Genomic DNA, 20,735 nt, shown 5'->3' with positions numbered 1-20,735 from the left:
ATCACTACCCCATCCTTCTTTTGAGGCCCATTGGCATGAAAGATGTTTCTCCATCCCTTCACTTTCAGTCTAGATGTATCCTTAGGTTCCAAATGGGTCTTTTGTCAACAACATATGGATGGGTCCTGTTGTTTTATCCAATTTGCAACCCTGTGCTGTTTTATGGACTATTTAGGCCATTCACATTGAGAGCGATTATTGAAAGATAAGTTTTTATTGACATCAAGTTGGCTGTGAACTCCTTTTTTATATAGATTGTCTCTGTAAATTTCTGTCCTATGTCACTCTTGGGTTCTTTCTTCTTTTATAGAACCCCCTTAATATTTCTTGTAGTGCCAGCTTGGTGGTCACATACTCTTTTATACCTTGCCAGTCTTGGGCACTTTTTATCTCTCCATCTATTTGAATGTCAGCCTTGCTGGATAAAGTATTCTTGGCTACATATTCTTCTCATTTAGTGCCCTGAATATGTCTTGCCTGCCCTTTCTGGATTCCCAGGTTTCTGTGGACAGGTCTGATGTTATTCTGGGGAACCTTCCTCTGTACATAGGGAATCTCTTCCCCCAGCTGCTCTCAAAAGCTCTTGTCTAAAATTACGATTCATCAGTCACAATCAAGTGTCATGGGGGATGTTCTTTCTACCTCTGTATTTGTTAAAGGACTCAACTTTCCAGAGATAAAGGGAGATTAAAACTGGTTTATACATAGGGGTAGTATTGATTAGGGAAAGAGGATTACCTTGAAGTGTATATCTATATCTATATGTATATTTAAAAAAAATAGAAACGAAAAAGAAAAATACAGGTATATGTATGAAAAAAATTCAAGTTAAAGTTATGATGGAATATGTTGTATTAAACCTGTAGTTGTAATAGTAAGTAGATTTAAAATTTTTAAAAAGAAAAAGAATAGTGAGAACTAATTAAAAATAAAAGTTGTATCTATGAAATGTACAGGTTTTAGGGCAATACCAGGAGCTTAATATATTGTTTTCCCCCAATATTGGGGTTTTACAGTTTTATGGGAACCCTGTGGTGGTTGTCCTCTCATTATTTTGGCTGGCTTTCTGGGGCAGGGATCTGCCACATTGTTTTTCAGTCAGTCTTGCTTGGGTTGAGCCCTCTGCTCCCTATCAAGGGGTTGGGCTCTGTGGAAACCAGGTTTTCAGGCTTTTGTTTTCTGGAGGTTTTTGTTCTTTGGGTGCTTTTTGAGACTTTTCAGAGGTTTAGTGGAAAGCAAACTGCACCCAGACCTCTGTCTCAGAGAGAAAACTCAATCTGCTCTCCTCTCGGTGGTCTGGAACACACAGACTCCCCCTCTGCAAACTCCACTGAGCCTCTGCAACCTCCCATGGGCAGTGCATGTCCCCAGCCACCATCTCAGGGTAGCCCAAAGTGCCCGCTTGTCTCTGCATCCCCATGCCACTAAAACCAGGAGTGATGTTGGTCCAGGGAGCCCACTTCTGTTGGCTGCCTTTGCCAGGACTGCTGCCTGGGGTAGTTCATTCAAGTCTGGGTTGGGGGCATTCAGGTTCTTGGCTGGTCCTAGAGACCACCAGCTTGTGCCCACATGGAGCACTCTCAGGCATGGGTGGGGAGTGTGGTTCAGACCCCAATTGTGCAGTGAGCACAAAGTGCAAAAGACTGTGGTTCTAGAGAGTGCCCATCAGACTCCCTCATGCGGGATGGGAGTGCACACCAGCTGAGCCCCAGTGGTAGTGCAAGCCATGCAACGCTGGGGGCTCCGGGACCAGGAACTGGGGGCTCCGCTGCTGCACTTTCTCTGGCATGGGTGGTCTCAGGCGGTGGCCGACCTGGGCCTGTGGGCTTAGGCCCGTGCCTGTGACCACCCAATTCCACCAGTTGCCCTTTAAAATTTTTGCTCTTTTTGAGTGCTTTTAACTAGACTCCAAGTTAATGCTGGTCCCCAATCACAAGGCACTTTCATATTGGGGTATTACTTTCCAATGAGTCAGTTCTGGTGGCTCCCTCCCCCTTCTGTTTATCTTCCAATATCACATGGACTAATCCCAGGGAAAGTGGACAACCAGAGATTCAGAGCATGATTCCCTGAGACACAGCTAGAGTTGTAGGCTCTAGTGTATGTGACCCCTCCTTTTACTTTCTTACAAAAATATCTTTGTACGCATTCTTTTAGAGAGTCAAGAAGTATGGAGAATCAGACATAAACCTGAATAACCACAATATAGAGAAAATTTTAAAGAGAGAGGCTATGAGAATTCAGGAAGCAAAGAGGTCATGTCCAAATGGAAGTTAAGGGCAGGATTCATGGAGGAGGTGGTGGCATTGGAGAACAGAGGATTTTGGTGTTGGGGTAGGAAGATGCAGGCACACAATGAGTGGTCAGGCAGTCTTGCTCCAGTTTTCTCAGCCTCTTCCCACAATTTCTGTGGAACAACATACTGGCCCATTTGCTTTACACAGCTACTGTGGATTCTTGTGTTATTTGGAGATATCAACTAGATGGAATATAATTAGAAAACAGAAAGGCACAGAGTAACTTTAATCTTTCTAAAGAGCTGCCCTTACCTCCTGGGAGCCAGCAGCTCATTTTTATTCCTCATCTTCTCAGCTCCCAGAACTGATTGCTAATGCTGGCTGCTTGGCAGAGGGCAATCATGCATGCCCTTGTAGCATTGGCCAGGTTCCATTTGTTTATGAAGACTAAACTCACCCCTGTTTACTTCCTCTCCCACTTCACAGAGAAGTTTTCTTCAGTCTCTGCCACACACACCATTGCCTTCAGACAGGGCTGCATTTTAAGATGAACAAAAGAAGGGAATTCTCACTAAATCTCCACACTCTGTGATCACCTGCAGACATTGCTGGAGAGAGGACATGAGGGCTTCACTGATGACTGGCTCCCAGGTTCCTGCAGCAACCTGCAGCAGCCAGTGCAGCACTAGTTGCTCGACGTGCATAGACATTGAGCACAGTGGTAAATGAGACTCAATAGAGACTTCCCTGACTTTTGACCTTACACCTCTCCCATTTGCTGCAGCCATCTTTTCCCTTTCCTATCATCTGAACTGTGCCACTCTCTATAGTGCAACTACTTAGTTCCAAGAAGTAACATATTTGAGAATAAAGAACAGACCTAAAGAAACTGTGTTGGAGTCCCTACTCTGTCTCTTGCCGTGTGAACTTGGCCAGAGCAACCAACATTTCTGAGGCTTCATTTGTTCATCTGTGAAATGCAAAGAAAATGTGGAATTATTGTCCCAAACCCCACTTTCAACAGAATTTTTCAGCCACAGCACTATTGATATTTGGAGCCAGGTAATCACCTGTCACGGCTGGCTGTCTTATGAATAGGATGGGTTAGCAGCACTGCTAGCATCTACCTTCCAGATGCCAGTAGCATCCACCGAGTTTTAACCACTAGAAATGTCTTCTGACGTTGCCGAATGTCTTCTAGGAGACAAAATTGTCCCTAGTTGAGAATGACTGTCTTATAGCAACCTTGTGAGCCAGATAAGATAAAGGGTAAAACTATGTCCAAGTTTGGCAGGACAGACATTGGGAAATCAGAGAGGAATGATCTAGGCGTGGTGACATCCCAGACCCAGATAGCCCAGGCAGAGTATCTCTTTCTAATAAAGGCAGACCCGAGAAAAAGGCGAGTATGGGAGATGGCAAGTGTTTTGACTCCAGTCAAGGTTCTCTTTAACAGAGAAGACAAAGTTTACTCTATGTCTGAGATATCTCCAGTCAAACTCTCTTCACTACCATGAATATTTACTTTCTTCCAAAGACTGTGTTAGTCAAGTCTTACAAGAGAAATAGAATATTAAGCAGACTGAGACACTGGTTCTTGCAAAATAATTACAGGAGCACAAAGAATAAAAAGAGGGAGGGAGCGCCTGGGTGGCTCAGTGGGTTAAGCCTCTGCCTTCAGCTCAGGTCATGATCTGAGGGTCCTGGGATCAAGCCCTGCATGGGGCTCTCTGCTCAGCAGGGAGCCTGCTTCCCCCTCTCTCTCTGTCTGCCTCTCTGCCTGCTTGTGATCTCTCTCTCTCTCTCTCTCTCTCTGTCAAATAAATAAATAAAAATCTTTTTTAAAAAAAGAAGAAAATGGGAGTCTTGCCTTGAATGATATGCCTTCTATAAAGCATTGAGAGATTAGCATTTCTACATAATACCATACTGTTGTGTTAAAGTATAATTTTCAAAAAGATAAAATTTTGAGTCTAAAGTAAACATAAAATAAACATGCATCAAAGATCTTATTTAACTCATTAATTAAAAGAGAACTAGTAAGATGTTAAAAACCATATCAAATGAGAATTTGAGGGAAAAGGTATTTTAGGCAATTTAATAAAACGGCATTAGGATATTAAGTGTTTTATGCCCAGTCATAAAGGGTGGGCTTTTTCCACACAGCCAAGCAATTCTCCTACCCCAGTCCTACAATTCAACACAATTTTCACACTATCCACCTAGAGAAAGCATGAGATCCCACAAGTTAAGGCTCAGTCCCACAAGACTACCCTACCTCCAGATGCCACTCACAAGTCCTGGCTGTCACCTGCGCTTTCAACCCACAGGTTATAGATTGGAGGTTCCAATGACGCTCTTCCTTGAGTTGGATTAATTTGCTAGAGTGGCTCCCAGAACTCAGAGAAACATTTTACTTACTAGATTACTTGTTTATTATAAAAGGATATATAACTCAGGAACAGCCAGTTGAAAGAGATGCATAGGGCAAGGAATGGGGAGAGGCTGAAGAACTTCTGTAGTCTCTCTGAGCACACCATTCACCCTAAATTGTCACATGAAGCTCTCTGAACCCCATCTTTTTGGGGTTTTATGGAGGCTTCATCATGATGGCATGATTGATTAAATAAATGTACATTAAATTAAATCTCCAGCCCCTTCTCTCAGGAGGTAGATTGGAGGAGAGGGCCGTGGTACAGGACTGAAAGTTCTGATCCTCTAATCACAATATTGTCTTCCTGGGGAACCAGCTGGCATCCTTAGCCACCTCATTAACAAAACAAAAGACACCTTTATCTCTCTTATTCCTTAGGAAGTACAAACAGTTTTTAGGAACTCTTTGCTAGAAATGGAGGTGAAGACCAAATATATATTTCTTATTATAAGTCTCAATATTGCACATATGATTGCTAGTTTAGATACAAAGCTAGTTAGTGCCCTCGGGCCCATGAACCATAACTTTTGTGGTTATCTTTTCCACCAGTTAGAAATTATTTGCATCATTTGCAAATATCTTCTCCCATTCCGTGGGTTGCCTTTTTGTTTTGTTGACTGTTTCCTTTGCTGTGCAGAAGCTTTTGATCTTGATGAAGTCCCAAAAGTTCATTTTCTCTTTTGCTTTCTTTGCCTTTGGAGACATATCTTGAAAGAAGTTGCTGTGGCCATTGTTGAAGAGGTTATTGCCTATGTTCTCCTCTAGGATTCTGATGGATTCTGGTCTCACATTGAGGTCTTTTATCCACTTTGAGTTTATCTTTGTGTATGGTGTAAGAGAATGGTCGAGTTTCATTCTTCTACATATAGTTGTCCAGTTTTCCCAGCACCATTTATTGAAGAGACTGTCTTTTTTCCACTGTATATTTTTTCCTGTTTTGTCAAAGATTATTTGACCATAGAGTTGAGGATCCATATCTGGGCTCTCTACTCTATTCCACTGGTCTATAAGTCTGTTTTTATGCCAGTACCATGCTGTCTTGGTTATCACAGCTTTGTAGTAAAGCTTGAAATAAGGTAACATGATGCCGCCAGTTTTGTGTTTGTTTTTCAACATTTCCTTAGCCATTCGGGGTCTCTTCTGATTTCATACAAATTTTAGGATTATTTGCTCCAGCTCTTTGAAAAATACCGGTGGAATTTTGATCGGAATGGCATTAAAAGTATAGATTGCTCTAGGCAGTATAGACATTTTAACAATGTTTATTCTTCCAGAAGTCAACCCACGGAATGGGAGAAGATATTTGCAAATGACAGTACAGACAAAAGGTTGATATCCAGGATCTATAAAGAACTCCTCAAACTCAACACACACAAAACAGATAATCATGTCAAAAAATGGGCAGAAGATATGAACAGACACTTCTCCAATGAAGACATACAAATGGCTACCAGACACATGAAAAAATGTTCATCATCACTAGCCATCAGGGAGATTCAAATTAAAACCACATTGAGCTATCACCTTACACCAGTTAGAATGACCAAAATTAGCAAGACAGGAAAAAACGTGTGTTGGAGAGGATGTGGATAAAGGGGAACCCTCTTACACTGTTGGTGGGAATGCAAGTTGGTGCAACCACTTTGGAGAACAATGTGGAGATTCCTCAAGAAATTAAAAATAGAGCTTCCCTATGACCCTGCAATTGCACTACTGGGTATTTACCCCAAAGATACAGATGTAGTGAAAAGAAGGGCCATCTGTACCCCCATGTTTATAGCAGCAATGGCCACGGTTGCCAAACTGTGGAAAGAACCAAGATGCCCTTCAACGGACGAATGGATAAGGAAGATGTGGTCCATATACACGATGGAGTATTATGCCTCCATCAGAAAGGATGAATACCCAACTTTTGTAGTAACATGGACAGGACTGGAAGAGATTATGCTGAGTGAAATAAGTCAAGCAGAGAGCGTCAAGTATCATATGGTTTCACTTATTTGTGGAGCATAACAAAGAACATGGAGGACATGGGTAGATGGAGAGGAGAAGGGAGTTGAGGGAAATTGGAAGGGGAAATGAACCATGATAGACTATGGACTCTGAAAAATAGCCTGAGTGCTTTGAAGGGGTGGGGAGTGGGAGGTTGGGGGAACCAGGTGGTGGGTAATAGGGAGGAAACGTATTGCATGGGGCACTGGGTGTGGTGCAAAAATAATGAATACTGTTATGCTGAAAAGAAATTTTTAAAAAAGTGAAAAAAAAATAAAATAAAAAATAAAAAAAATTTTTTAAAAAAGAAATTATTTGCATTTTTTTAAAGATTTTATTTATTTATTTGACAGACAGAGATCACAAGTAGGCAGAGAGGCAGACAGAGAGAGAGGAGGAAGCAGACTCCCTGCGGAGCAGAGAGCCCGACGCGGGGCTCGATCCCAGGACCCTGGGATCATGACCTGAGCTGAAGGCAGAGGCTTTAACCCACTGAGCCACCCAGGCATCCTGAAATTATTTGCATCTTAACCAGACCCAAATCTACAAGTTCACCTCCACTCCTTCAGAGTTGTAAAAATAGTATTGCATGGAGCACTCGGTGTTGTGCAAAAACAATGAATACTGTTACGCTGAAAATAAATAAATAAATAAATTTTTTTAAAAAAATAGCTCTGCCATAGAAAATCTATCAAAGGTGCCAGCGCAGTACTACACTGAAAGAGCACCCAGCAATCTCTTTGACCTATTTCTGGCTTGGGGTTCATTTTTCTAAAAACTGAATGAATGAATGCTGCCCTCTACCCCTAAGTTGCAGTGATAAATTTCCTCTGCCTCTGCCTACAAGGATTAAAACCTTGGAAGGCAGCAGACACATGAAAGCTAATCACAATCATGTTGCAAGGGAAATAAATGTAAACTATCCCATCTGGAGTTTTTACACTAGTGGGAATCTACACTGGCACAACTCTCTTAGAGAACAAAATGTAATGCTTAATAGAGGGCAGGACTCTGACCTTCATCTTATAAAGTGTGGAGTCAAATACAAGTCACTGTCAAAATTGATGTATCAGAAAATGTAGAGATTTAATCATGTAAAGGTAATCAAATATAAGAACTAAAAGTAATAATATGAAGATCAAACATTAAAGGGAAGAGAAAGATAGTTAAAACATCATTTTTTACATGGGGGTATTGATATGTGTTTAAAATGGATAGACTAAAAAATCAAGTCTATTACCTTATATTTTGGAGGTGAACATCGGTAACCAAAATAGAAACATGGTTAACAGAAGTTGTCTTCAGGGTGTACTGTGGGAAAAGGATGCCCAGTAATGGCAGAGCATGCAGGAAGCATGTTCACAACTGCTTACATGAATCTAGGAAGGCTCCAGGACACAGGCCACATTGAAATAAGATGTGGTGACTGATGGGAGATTGCTAGTTTGTCAACTGGACAGTTAGAGAAAAGCATTCAAGATAGAAAGAACAGCATAAGCAGCAGCCCAGAAGTAAGAAAGGGCAGGACACATTTATAAGATCAAGATGTTCAAGGCTGGGAGTTGGAGCCAGACAGGCACGGGCTGGACCACACAGACTATGTGTGATGTGCAACAGTTTAAATTTAACCTGTAGACATTGAGGACACAATACAAAGATAGTTATTGCTATTGTCTATCTCATTTTTCTGGAATGGACATGATGTCAGGGAAATGAGACAACAGAATGCCCAGTCTCATGGAGGGGACAGAGCATAAATATCTCACATATTCACTCCTATTTCTCAGGACTTACTGTTTGCTAGACTAGACTGGGACCGAAACTGAATAAAATACAGACCTTCTGGGGTGCCTGGGTGGCTCAGTCAGTTAGGTGTCTGCCTTTGGCTCAGGTCACGATCTTCAGGTCCTGGGATGGAGCCCCATATTAGGTTTCCTGCTCAGCAGATGTCTGCTTCTCCTTCTCCCTCTCCCTCGGCCCCTCCCCACCACTCATTCTTCCTCTCCCTCTGCCCCTCCCCACCACTCATTCTTCCTCTCTCTCTCTCAAATAAACAAAATATTTAAAAATTTAAAAAATTTTTCAAATAAAATACAGACCTTCCTTTTCAGAGACTCACATTCTAGTAAAAAAATAATTTGTAATGGGAGATATAATAGTAATTCTGGGCAACAATATAAAAACCACACAGCAGTTCAGAATGAGGGGCAAGAGCAAAGCAACATGTGTCTGGGCCACTGGACTTGGGACTCAGGGTGGGACTGATGCAGGACATCTAGATGCAGGGAGGGCTTCCTAGAAGAGGATAGACTTGCAAAATGGTCAGATGTGGCTGAGATTTTCCAGGTAAGAGGCATGGCATGATCCTCTCCAGTTTCTCCTTCCTCTTTTCAGATGTGGCTTTTATAACCAGTTATAGCAGGGACAAGTTTTAACTAAGGCTTCCTCCCTTTCTGCCCCAACTTCCTTGAATGCCCTCTCGATTTCTACCCCAAGAAGTGGAGAGTCAGCAATTAGTTTCTGAGTTTTTACCACATCTTTTGAGTCTCTATGACAGAAGGAAAAATCTTTGAAAGAAAAAGCTTCTTGAGAATCAAAAACCAAGTATCAGAATAAGCAATGGGTTTGGAAGACTGTATGCCTTGCCAAATTCTTTTGTCACAAGGAAAGGAAATCTTAATTCTTCTTTTAAGATTTATTTATTTATTTATTTGAGAGAGAGAGAGCATGAGAGAAGGTCAGAGGGAGAAGCAGACTCCCCAAGGGGCTGGGAGCCCAATGCAGGACTTGATCCCTGGTCTCTGGGATAATGACCTGAACCAAAGGCAGTCGCCCAACCAACTGAGCCACCCAGGTGCTCTGGAAAGGAAATTTTAAAAAGTAAATAAACAATCAGAAAACTTCCTGAGCTGAAGAAGGGTAGATATTTTATCCAGAGTCAAAATAGAAAAGCTAGAGGATGAGTTAGTATGGGTCCCTGAGAATGAGCCATCTCTTCTCTTTGAGATCAAAATTGTGGGTGAAAAATGGGGGGGACCAAAGAAATCCCAAAGAAGTTTTGAGGAACTGAGAGCATAGCAGACCTGAGCCACTTCTAGGGGATTCAGGTGCCAGTCCCTACAAGTCCCCCATAGAGGCTTCTCTGTGAAGCCGACTGGGTGAGGGTGAAGGGGATCCAAGAAGCTGTACCTAAGGACCCCTTTGCTGAAGACTGCACCGCCCTCCCAGCAGGTCCCAGGAGGGACAAGGAAGAGAGACAAGCAAGTCTGGGAACCCAGAAAGAGAACACAGGGTGTGTGAATCCAACAAACTGAGGCCACTGCAGGAGGTATCAGGCCATGAGTAGCAGAAGATCAAGTCACATCTCCGAGGTGACACATGCCACACAGTCCTTTCACACCTCACTCCTCCTCCCCACCCCCAAACTGTGCCATACCTAAGCCCCTCACGATGATTTCCTGAGGAGAAGCAGAACTCCAAACTGACTGGAGGATCAAAAGGAAGAGGGTTTAAGTTTTAAGATTCCCTGGGTGGGTACAATTTTTTAAGTGGAAATGTGACCATGGAAAATGAATTCTAGTTATAGAGAAAGAAGTTTTATTTTTTGCACTTCCACCTTCTCAGCCTATAAAATCCTCACCCGTTAGGAAGGCCTCTTGAATTGTGGCTTCACAACTCAGCCTCAAGCCCTGGGGTGGCAATCAGAGGCATATTGGGACCTCCTGGGGGCTTTTAAAAGATGGACCAATGCCAGACCCCACCACAGAACAACTGAGTCAGAATTTCTGAGAATATGGCTCAGATAATCGGCACTTTCTAAAAAGAAACCCCCTCCCCACCAAATTGAATATAATGCACAACCAAAACTGAGAACCAGTTTCCCACCAAACCTAAAACCAGGGCTCAATGAAGTCCATAAACCAAGCACACCACACTGGAGACCAAAGGCCTGGTGCTCACTACTTGTGAGATTTATGGTCCATCTTCAAGAAATCTTCCAGGTACAAGGTGACCCGGGAGTTGCTCCTTTTCCACTTTATTTCCATCATTTCTCAGCTCCCTTCCCAGGTACACTGATAATTACTGCAGGGCTCTCTGACAGACCTCTTCCTCCACAGCAATGCCTCTCTCATGGACTCTTTCCAATCCATGCCCTTCCTAATTCCTGAACTTATTGTCTATTGATTGCATGGGATTCATTACTTTCTATTGACTGCTATTCACACGAATTACTATTCATATTATGTAGAAATGCTAATTCCTTAGTAACTTATACCATATGTGGATCACCCAAGACAAAAAAAAAGAAAAAACTCTCTTTTTCTCCCTTTTATAGATTTTTTTTTTCATTTCCTTTTGGGGAATATCGTGATCCACATGAAACCACCAAAATGAATGTGTCAAATTATTTTGATTTGCAGCCAGTCTGACAACTCGGCCTTGAATTCCCTCATTGAAGTTGCTTTCAGGATGGTAATTATCTAAGGGAAATGGGGTTTTTAGGGAGATGAGCCAGGGAGTGGGGTGCTGCCACCAGGGGAGGGAGCATCAGGCAGGTTTGTGAGAGCCCTTCACAGCTCCTAAAGTGTTGGCCCAGTCTCCCACCAAGACCAGGCCAGTCTTTCATACCCACCCCACCAGCCCAGTTTTCTCTCTGCCAGAAATTAGAAATGGATGGAATCCAGAGAAGTTTCCTCTGCCCTAAATAAAGATATCCCCCACCTGTGCCCTCCTGCCTGGAATTCCATTCTACAGATAAAAACTGGAAGTCCCTTTCTTTTTAAATGGTAACAAATACAGAATTGTGATTTGGAGTGCAGGTTTTTAAAAAAGGCTTCAAAAGGTTATTGTGGTTCAAATCATGGCTCCTGTGTGAGTTTGAACAAGTTACTTGATCTTTTGGCCTCAATCTCCTCCACTAAAAATCAAGGCTGATACAGAAATAGAAAATGCCCTGCTTTGCTTTCTCATTAATATTAGCATTAGAAAATGTCCTGCAGCTTGCCCAGGAGATAGCAGACCAGAACTACGTTTTCACCAGCTTAAGGTGTTCAAGGATGAAGGAGTTCAGGACACACCACCTCAAACTATGCCATTTTGGCATAGTGAGTATTTTGAACTGAAAGTACTTGAAAAACAGCAAGTGCAGAGAGCTTTCTCTGAATGTCCTTTATCTGCCTAAAGACAGATCATCCAGAAGGACCTCAATTGGCTTTAATTTCCTCTTCAGGAGTTTTATCCACCAGGAAGGATTGACTCTTGTCACAAGAGATGGGACCAGAAGTTGACACCACAGAAACAGACTCTGTCACAAATTGTCATACCTCCCATCTATTGTTCGGAGGACCCATTCATCTTTCCTAAAAAATCAATAACCCTCCCCTATATGGCCTACATTCCCCTTCCCCTTCTGTTATTAAAATGGCATATGAACTCTCAAAATTCACTGGTTTTTAGGAACTCACCTTTTTTCCTGATGCTGTCATGCACATAATATTAAAAATTAACAAATTTATAAAAGTTTCCTCCTATTAATATTCCTATTGTTGCTTTATTTCATAGACCCAGCTATTAAACCCAAGAGGGATAAGAGAAACTTCTCAAGGACCATGAATTTGGGGTGTCTAAGAGGGCCAGATCCTATGCTGGGCCTATCCAAAGTTTCTTTCCTATGCCATAAACATGGGTTTTCCTTAAACCAGTGTGTTTGGATGTATGCACTTACTCTGCCCTATCCAGAGTACTGGCTTTCAATCTTTAATCAAAATAACCACCATAAACCATGTTTCCAGCATTTCAAAACCCTTGGATTTGGTGAATTTTTTCATTGGTGATTATTCCCTTCATATTTCCCAGAGTCCATGAATCAGCTTTTTTTTTTTTTTTTTGAGTTTTTAATTTCCAGTTACTTAACACACAGTGTAGTATTAGTTTCAGGTGTACAGTATAGTAACTCAACACTTCCATACAACACCCAGTGTTCACATCACAAGTGCCCTCCTTAATCCCCAACACCCATTTCACCCATTCCCCCACCCACCTCCACTCCTGTAACCATCGGTTTGTTCTCTATGGTTAAGCGTCTGTTTCTTGGTTGGCCTCTCTCTCTTTTTTTTTTTGCTTCCTTTGCTCATTTGCTTTGTTTCTTAAATTCCACACATAAGTGAAATCATGTGGCATTTGTCTTTCTCTGACTTATTTTTCTTAACATAATACTCTCTAGCTCCATCCATGTCATTGCAAATGGCAAGACTTCATTCTTTCTTATGACAGTAATATTGCATTATATATACCACTTCTTTTTTATCCATTCCTCAGTCAATGGACACTTGGGCTGCTTGCATAATTTGGCTATTGTATATAATGCTATGATAAACATTGGGGGGGCATGTATACTTTTGAATTAGTATTTTTATATTTGTTGGGTAAATACCTAGTAGTGCAATTGCTGCTTCATAGGGTAGTTCTATTTTTAACTTTTTGAGGATTCTCCATACTGTTTTCCAGGGCGGCTGCGCCAGTTTGCATTCCCACCAACAGTGCAAGAGTGTTCCCCTTTCTCCATATCCTAGCAAACACCTATCATTTCTTGTGTTGTTGATTTTAGCCATGATATCTCATAGCAATTTGATTTACATATCTCTGGTGATCAGTGATATTATCTTTTCATGTATCTGTGGGCCATCTGTATGTCTTTGGAAAAATGTCTGCTTGTGTCTTCTGCCCACTTTTCAGTTGGATCATTCATTATTTTGAGGGTCAAGTTGTATAAGTTCTTTCTATATTTTGGGATATTAACCCTTTATTGGACATGTCATTTACAAATACCTTCTCCCATTCAGTAGGTTGCCTTTTAGTTTTGTCAATTGTTTCCTTCACTGTGCAGAAGCTTTTATTTTGTTATAGTCCCAATAGTTTATATTTGCTTTTGTTTCCCTGGCCTCAGGATACATATCTAGAAAGAAGTTGCTAATGTCAAAGAGGTTACTGCCTATGTTTTCCTCTAGGATTTTGTGATTTCAGATCTCACATTTAGATCTTTCATCTATTTTGAATTTATTTTTGTGTATGGTATAAGAAAGTGGTCCAGTTCCATTCTTCTACATGTTGTTATCCAGTCTCCAAACACCATTTATTAAAGAGACTGTATTATTTCAATTGGGTATTCTTTCCTACTTTGTCAAAGATTAATTGACCTTATAGTAGTGGGTCCATATCTAAGTTTTCTATTCTGTTCTATAGATCCTTGTGTCTATTTTTGTGCCAGTAGCACATTGTTTTGATCACTACAGCTTTGTAATATAATTTGAAGTCTAGAATTATGTTGCCTCCAGCTTTTTCTTTCCAATGTTGTTTTGACTATTTGCAGTCTTTTGTGGTTCTATACAAATTTTAGGATTATTTGTTCTAGCTCTGTGAAAGTGCTCATAGTATTTTGATAGGAATTGCATTAAATGTTTATGTTGCTTTGGGTAGCATAGATATTGTAACAATATTTGTTCTTCCAATCTATGAGCATGGAATGTCTTTCCATTTCTTTGAGTCATCTCCAATTACTTTCTTTCATCAGTGTTTTATAGTTCCAGAGCCCAGGTCTTTCACTTTTTTGGTTAGGTTTATTCCTAAGTGTTTTATTGTTTTTGATGCAATTGTAAGTGGGACTAATTCCTTAATTTCTCCTTTGGCTACTGCATTATTGGTGTATAGAAATGCAACAAGTATACAGCATCCGTTCCTAATTAAAACTCTTCAAAGTATAGGGATAGAAGGAACAGTCCTAAACTTCATAAAATCTATCTATGAAAAACCCATAGCGAATATCATCCTCAATGGGGAAAAACTGACAGCCTTCCCACTGAAATCAGGAACACAACAAGGATACCCACTCTTGCCACTGTTGTTGAACATAGTACTAGAAGTCCTAGCAAGAGCAACCAGACAACAAAAAGAAATATAGGGTATTCAAATTGGCAAAGAAGAAGTCAAAAGCTCTCTTTTTGCAGATGACATGATACTTTATATGGAAAATCCCAAAGACTCCACACCCAAACTTCTAGAACTCATACAGCAATTCAGTAATGTGCAGGATATAAAATCAATGCACAGAAATCAGTTGCTTTCTTATATACTAACAATGAAAATATAAGAAGGGAAATTAAAGAATCAGTTCCATTTACTATAATACCAAGAACCATAAGATACTGTGAAATGGGTTAAGCCTCTGCCTTTGGCTTGGGTCATGATCTCAGGGTCCTGGAATCGAGCCCCACATCGGGCTGTCTGCTCAGCAGACAGCCTGATTCCCCCTCTCTCTCTGCCTGCCTGTCTGCCTACTTGTGATCTCTTTCTCTCTTTGTCAAATAAATAAATAAAATCTTTAAAAAAAAAAAGATACCTTGAAATAAACCTAACAAAAGAGGTAAAGGATCTGTACTCAAGGAACTACAGAACACTCATGAAAGAAACTGAAGACACAAAAAGATGGAAAAGTATTCCATGCTCATGGATCAGAAAAATAAACATTGTTAAAATGTCTATACTGCCTAAAGCAATCTATATTTTTAATGTCATCCCAATCAAAATTCCACTGGCATTTTTCAAAGTGCTAGAACAAACAATCCTAAAATTTGGATGGAACCAAAAAAGACTCCGAATTGCTAAGGAAATATTGAAAAAGAAAAACAAAGCTGGGGGCATCATTTTGCCTGGTTTCAAACTATATTACAAAGCTGTGATCTCCTGCATGGTCCTGGCACAAAAACAGACACATAGAGCAATGGACCAGAATAGAGAGCCCAGATACGGATCCTCAACTCTATGGTCAACTAATCTTCGACAAAGTAGGAAAAAATATCCAGTGAAAAAAAGACAGTCTCTTTAATAATTCGTGCTGGCAAAAGTGGACAGCTATGCATAGAAGAAAGAAACTCGACCATTCTCTTACACCATACACAAAAATAAGCTTGAAATGCATAAAAGACCTCAATGTGAGGCAAAAATCTATCAAAATCCTAGAGGAGAACATAGGCAATAATCTCTTTGACATTGGCCACAGCAACTTCTTTCAAGATATGTTTCCAAAGGCAAAGAAAACAAAAGCAAAAATGAACTTTTGGGACTTCATCAAGATTAAAACCTTCTGCACAGCAAAGGAAATAATCAACAAAACAAAGAAACAACCCACGGAATGGGAGAAGATATTTGCAAATGACAATACAGACAAAGGGCTGATATCCAAGTTCTATGAAGAACTTCTCAAACTCAACCAGATAATCAAGTCAAAGGAAGACATGAAAAGACACTTCCCCAAAGAAGACATACAAATGGCTAATGGACACTTGAAAAAATGTTCATCATCATTAACCGTCAGAGAAATTCAAATCAAAACCACATTGAGGGGTGCCTGGGTGGCTCAGTGGATTAAGCCGCTGCCTGGAACTAGAGGGTATCATGCTTAGTGAAATAAGTCAATCGGAGAAAGACAACTATCATATGATCTCCCTGATATGAGGACATGGAGAAGCAACATGGGGGGTTAGGGAGATAGGAGAAGAATAAATGAAACAAGATGGGATTGGGAGGGAGACAAACCATAAATGACTCTTAATTTCACAAAACAAACTGGGGGTTGCTGGGGGAGGTGGGATTGGGAGAGGGGGAGGGGGCTATGGACATTGGGGAGGGGAGGCGAACCATAAGAGACTATGGACTCTGAAAAACAACCTGAGGGTTTTGAAGGGTCAGGGGTGGGAGGTTGGGGGAACAGGTGGTGGGTAATAGGGAGGGCACGTTTTGCATGGAGCACTGGGTGTTGTGCAAAAACAATGAATACTGTTATGCTGAAAAAAATAAATAAAATGGGAAGAAAAAAAAAGAAATGAAATCTTGCCATTTGCGACGACGTGGATGGAACTAGAGGGTATCATGCTTAGTGAAATAAGTCAATCGGAGAAAGACAACTATCATATGATCTCCCTGATATGAGGACATGGAGAAGCAACATGGGGGGTTAGAGGGATAGAAGAATAAATGAAACAAGATGGGATTGGGAGGGAGACAAACCATAAATGACTCTTAATCTCACAAAACAAACTGGGGGTTGCTGGGGGGAGGTGGGGTTGGGAGAGGGGGAGGGGGTTATGGACATTGGGGAAGGTATGTGCTATCGTGAGTTCTGTGGAGTGTGCAAACCTGGCGATTCACAGACCTGTACCCCTGGGATAAAAATACATTATATGTTTATTAAAAAAAAAAATTGGAAGGGGAGGCGAAACATAAGAGACTATAGACTCTGAAAAACAACCTGAGGGTTTTGAAGGGTCAGGGGTGGGAGGTTGGGGGAACAGGTGGTGGGTAATAGGGAGGGCACGTTTTGCATGGAGCACTGGGTGTTGTGCAAAAACAATGAATACTGTTACGCTGAAAAAAATAAATAAATTTTAAAAAAAAAGTATGTTCCTTCTAAACCTACTTTGTTGAGGGTTTTTATCATGCAAAGATATTGTACTTTGTCAAATACTTTTTCTGCATCTTTTAAAGTGATCATGAACCATAAAGTGGTTCTTTCTTTTATTAATGTGAGGTATCACATTGATTGATTTGAGGGTATTGAACCACCCTTGCAGCCCAGGTGCAAAGCCCACTTAATAATGGTGAATGGGTTTTTTTAAATGTATCATTGGATTTAGTTTGTTAGTATTTTGTTGAGAATTTTTGCATCTGTGTTCATCAGGGATATTGGCCTGTACTCTTTTTTAGTGGAGTATTTATCTGGTTTTGGTATCAGAGTAATGCTTGCCTCAGAGAACAAATTTGGAAGTTTTCCTTCCTTTCCTTTCTTTTTTTTTTTTTTTTTTTTGAATTGTTTGAGAAGATTAAGTATTAACTCTTTAAATGTTTGGTAGAATTTGCCTGTGAAGGCATGTGGTCCTGGACTTTCGTTTGGGGGGGATATTTTTTATTACTGATTCAATTTCTTTGCTGGCTATCAGTCTGTTCAAGTTTTCTATTTCTTCCGTTTCAGTTTTTGGTATTTTATGTGTTTCTAAAAGTTTATACATTTCTCCCAGGTTCCCCGATTTTTTGGCATATAATTCTTCATAATATTCTCTTATAATTGTTTGTATTTCTGTGATGTTGTCTAGGCTCCAGTTAATTTTAGAGGTGATCCCAAGAATTAATAAAGGAATGGGAAATTGAAACAGGGAAGAGAGAAAACCAATGAGTGGGTAAAAATGAGCTGGTCACCATTGTGGGGATGGGGCTCAGTCCCTCTGGGGACCTTATGAAGAATTCTGTAGGACACAACTTGGAATTATCCTACCAAGGACTAAGGAACCTGGGAAATTCATCCCCCATCCTTCCCACCCCTAAACACCTAAGGGTTGCTCTGCTAACATCTCAGCCCTCCTGCTTCCCTTTCCAAGGGCTGAGCCCCATGCACCATAGGATATGGCCACCTGTGGCCAGAAAAAGTGCTCAGAGATTCAAGGGTTCATGGTAGGTATGTATAGAAACTGTCCACCAGGCCTGCAGATGGCTTCTTTCATGGGCCAAGGGGATATGTGTAGAGCTTTGGCAGCATCTAATATAATGTGAGCTCCTTAAGAGAGCACAAACATGGTCATTAGTCCTGGATGGATGTTTGGATGAACAGACAGAAGGAAGGTAGTAGAAAACTGGATAAGCAGAGGTATCTGGGATTGACAGAGGTTTAAAATGGAGAATCAAGCTCCAGAAAGACAAAACTCACTGTCTTTATAATTTTGAGACAATTTTGCTACACACACACATACCCCTCCAAAAGTAAAGGGGAAACTAAGCCTCATCACAGATGTCAAAACTCCACTCACTGTTGCCACCCCCAAGGTCATATTTTGCCTAGGACCCTTTTATGGCATTGCTTGCATAAGTCATATTAAATACATTATTTACTCAATGACTGGTGTATGCCAGGATGGCCAGCTGTACCAAGACAGCTGCTTAATTAGAATGGTCTTAAATTACTCTTAATCTCACAAAACAAACTGAGGGTTGCCGGGGGTAGGGGGTAGGGAGAGGGTGGTAAGGTTATGGACATCAGGGAAGGTATGTACTATGATGAGTGCTGTGAAGTGTGTAAACCTGGCGATTCACAGACATGTACCCCTGGGGTTAATAATACATTATATGTTCATAAAAAAATAAAAAATTAATAAAAAAAAGAATGGTCTTAAATTAGTCATAGATGCCTAAATGTTTGCAGCTCTGAAGACCCCCAGCCATGCCTCCTCCTTCCTCCTTCCACTAGCCTCATCTTTTTCCTGCTTTTTTTTTTTTAAGATTTTATTTATTTATTTGACAGCAGAGATCACAAGTAGGCAGAGAGGCAGGCAGAGAGAGAGGGGGAAGCAGGCTCCCCAACGAGCAGAGAGCCCGATGTGGGGCTCCATCCCAGGACCCTGGGATCATGACCTGAGCTGAAGGCAGAGGCCTTAACCCACTGAGCCACGCAGGCGCCCCTCCTTCCTTTTTTTTTTTTTTTTTTTTAAGATTTTATTAATCTGACACAGAGAGAGCACACAAGCAGGGTGGGTAGTGACAGGCAGAAGGAGAGGGAGAAGCAGACTCCCCCACAGAGCAGGGAGCCTGATGTGCTGCTGCTAGATTCCAGGACCCTGGGATCATGACTTGAGTCAAAGGCAGTCATTTAACTGACTGAGCCACCCAGGCATCCTTTTTCCTACTTTTTAAAACCGGTTTGGGGAATGGAGGATGTTTGGAATTCAGGGCCCAGAGGGCAGGGCTGTACATTTGGGGTTGGAAACACACCCAAAGCAAGTTGGACCCTGGCCTGGGAAGGAGGATAGGAAAATGAGCCAAAGGGTTCTCTCTTGTGGAGTATGGAATGTCACAGCAGCACAGGCTCCCTGGGGGGGGGCACCCAGATCTGTAGCTTTTCATTTTTTTTCTCACCTCACCTTTTCATTTTTTAATCTCATCTCACCTTTCATTTTTTTTTCTCACCTTATTGAGCCCTGAGCTCAATAAGCAGAATATAAACAAATGGAGTGGAGCCCCGGACTTCCACTCGTGCGTGAGGCGAGCGGAGCCAGAGTCGAGACCAGAGGCCGAACTTGGGATCTGACAAGATGGCCGGGCTGCCCCGCAGGATTATCAAGGAAAACTATCAAATCCTTGATAATCAGGATTATCAAGGAAACCCAGCGTTTGCTGGCAGAACCAGTTCCTGGCATTAAAGCAGAACCAGATGAGAGCAACGCCCGTTATTTTCATGTGGTCATTGCTGGCCCCCAGGATTCCCCCTTTGAGGGAGAGACTTTTAAGTTTGAACTATTCCTACCAGAAGAATACCCGATGGCAGCCCCTAAAGTACGTTTCATGACCAAAATTTATCATCCTAATGTAGACAAGTTGGGAAGAATATGTTTAGATATTTTGAAAGATAATTGGTCCCCAGCACTGCAGATCCGCACAGTTCTGCTATCCATCCAGGCTTTGTTAAGTGCTCCCAATCCGGATGATCCGTTAGCAAACGATGTAGCAGAGCAGTGGAAGACCAACGAGGCCCAAGCCATAGAAACAGCTAGAGCATGGACTAGGCTATATGCCATGAATAATATTTAAAATCGATCTGATCATCAAGTGTGCATCACTTATCCTGTTCTGCCAAGACTTCTTCCTTTTTTGTTTGCATTTAATGGACACAGTCTTAGAAACATTACAGAATAAAAGCCCAGACATCTCCAGTCCTTTGGTGATTAAATGCACATTAGCAAATCTATGTCTTGTCCTGATTCACTGTTGTAAAGCATGAGCAGAGGCTAGAAGTACCATCTGGATTGTTGTGAAACGTTTAAAAGCAGCAGCCCTTCTCTGCTTTTATTCATTTCCCCCATCATGGTTAAGCACCGTGAATGAAGGTAGTTGTCAGGGTTAGCTGCAGGGGTGTGGGTGTTTTTCTTTATTACTTTTTTGAGGGGGTGAGGTAGTTTTATTTTAATTTTATGGGCTCCTTTCCCCCTTTTTATGGTGATCTAATTGCATTGGTTAAAAGCAGCTAACCAGTTCTT

General features: G+C 41.3%; 1 protein-coding gene across 1 annotated transcript; it reads left to right on the top strand.

Moving 5' to 3' along the window:
- The first annotated feature begins 19,787 nt into the window (after window positions 1–19,787).
- On the top strand, window positions 19,788–20,408 carry LOC123931400 (ubiquitin-conjugating enzyme E2 N-like). The gene is made up of 2 exons (XM_045988451.1): window positions 19,788–19,813; window positions 19,851–20,408. The coding sequence occupies exons 1-2, from the start codon at window positions 19,794–19,796 to the stop codon at window positions 20,287–20,289; spliced, it is 459 nt and encodes a 152-aa protein (XP_045844407.1). The 5' UTR covers window positions 19,788–19,793; the 3' UTR covers window positions 20,290–20,408.
- Window positions 20,409–20,735: the final 327 nt, after the last annotated feature.

This window comes from Meles meles, chromosome 19, assembly GCF_922984935.1.
Source record: "Meles meles chromosome 19, mMelMel3.1 paternal haplotype, whole genome shotgun sequence".
Lineage (NCBI taxonomy): Eukaryota > Metazoa > Chordata > Mammalia > Carnivora > Mustelidae > Meles > Meles meles.
Note: the sequence above shows the minus strand (reverse complement) of the source record. Positions and strands in the feature narration are given on the sequence as shown.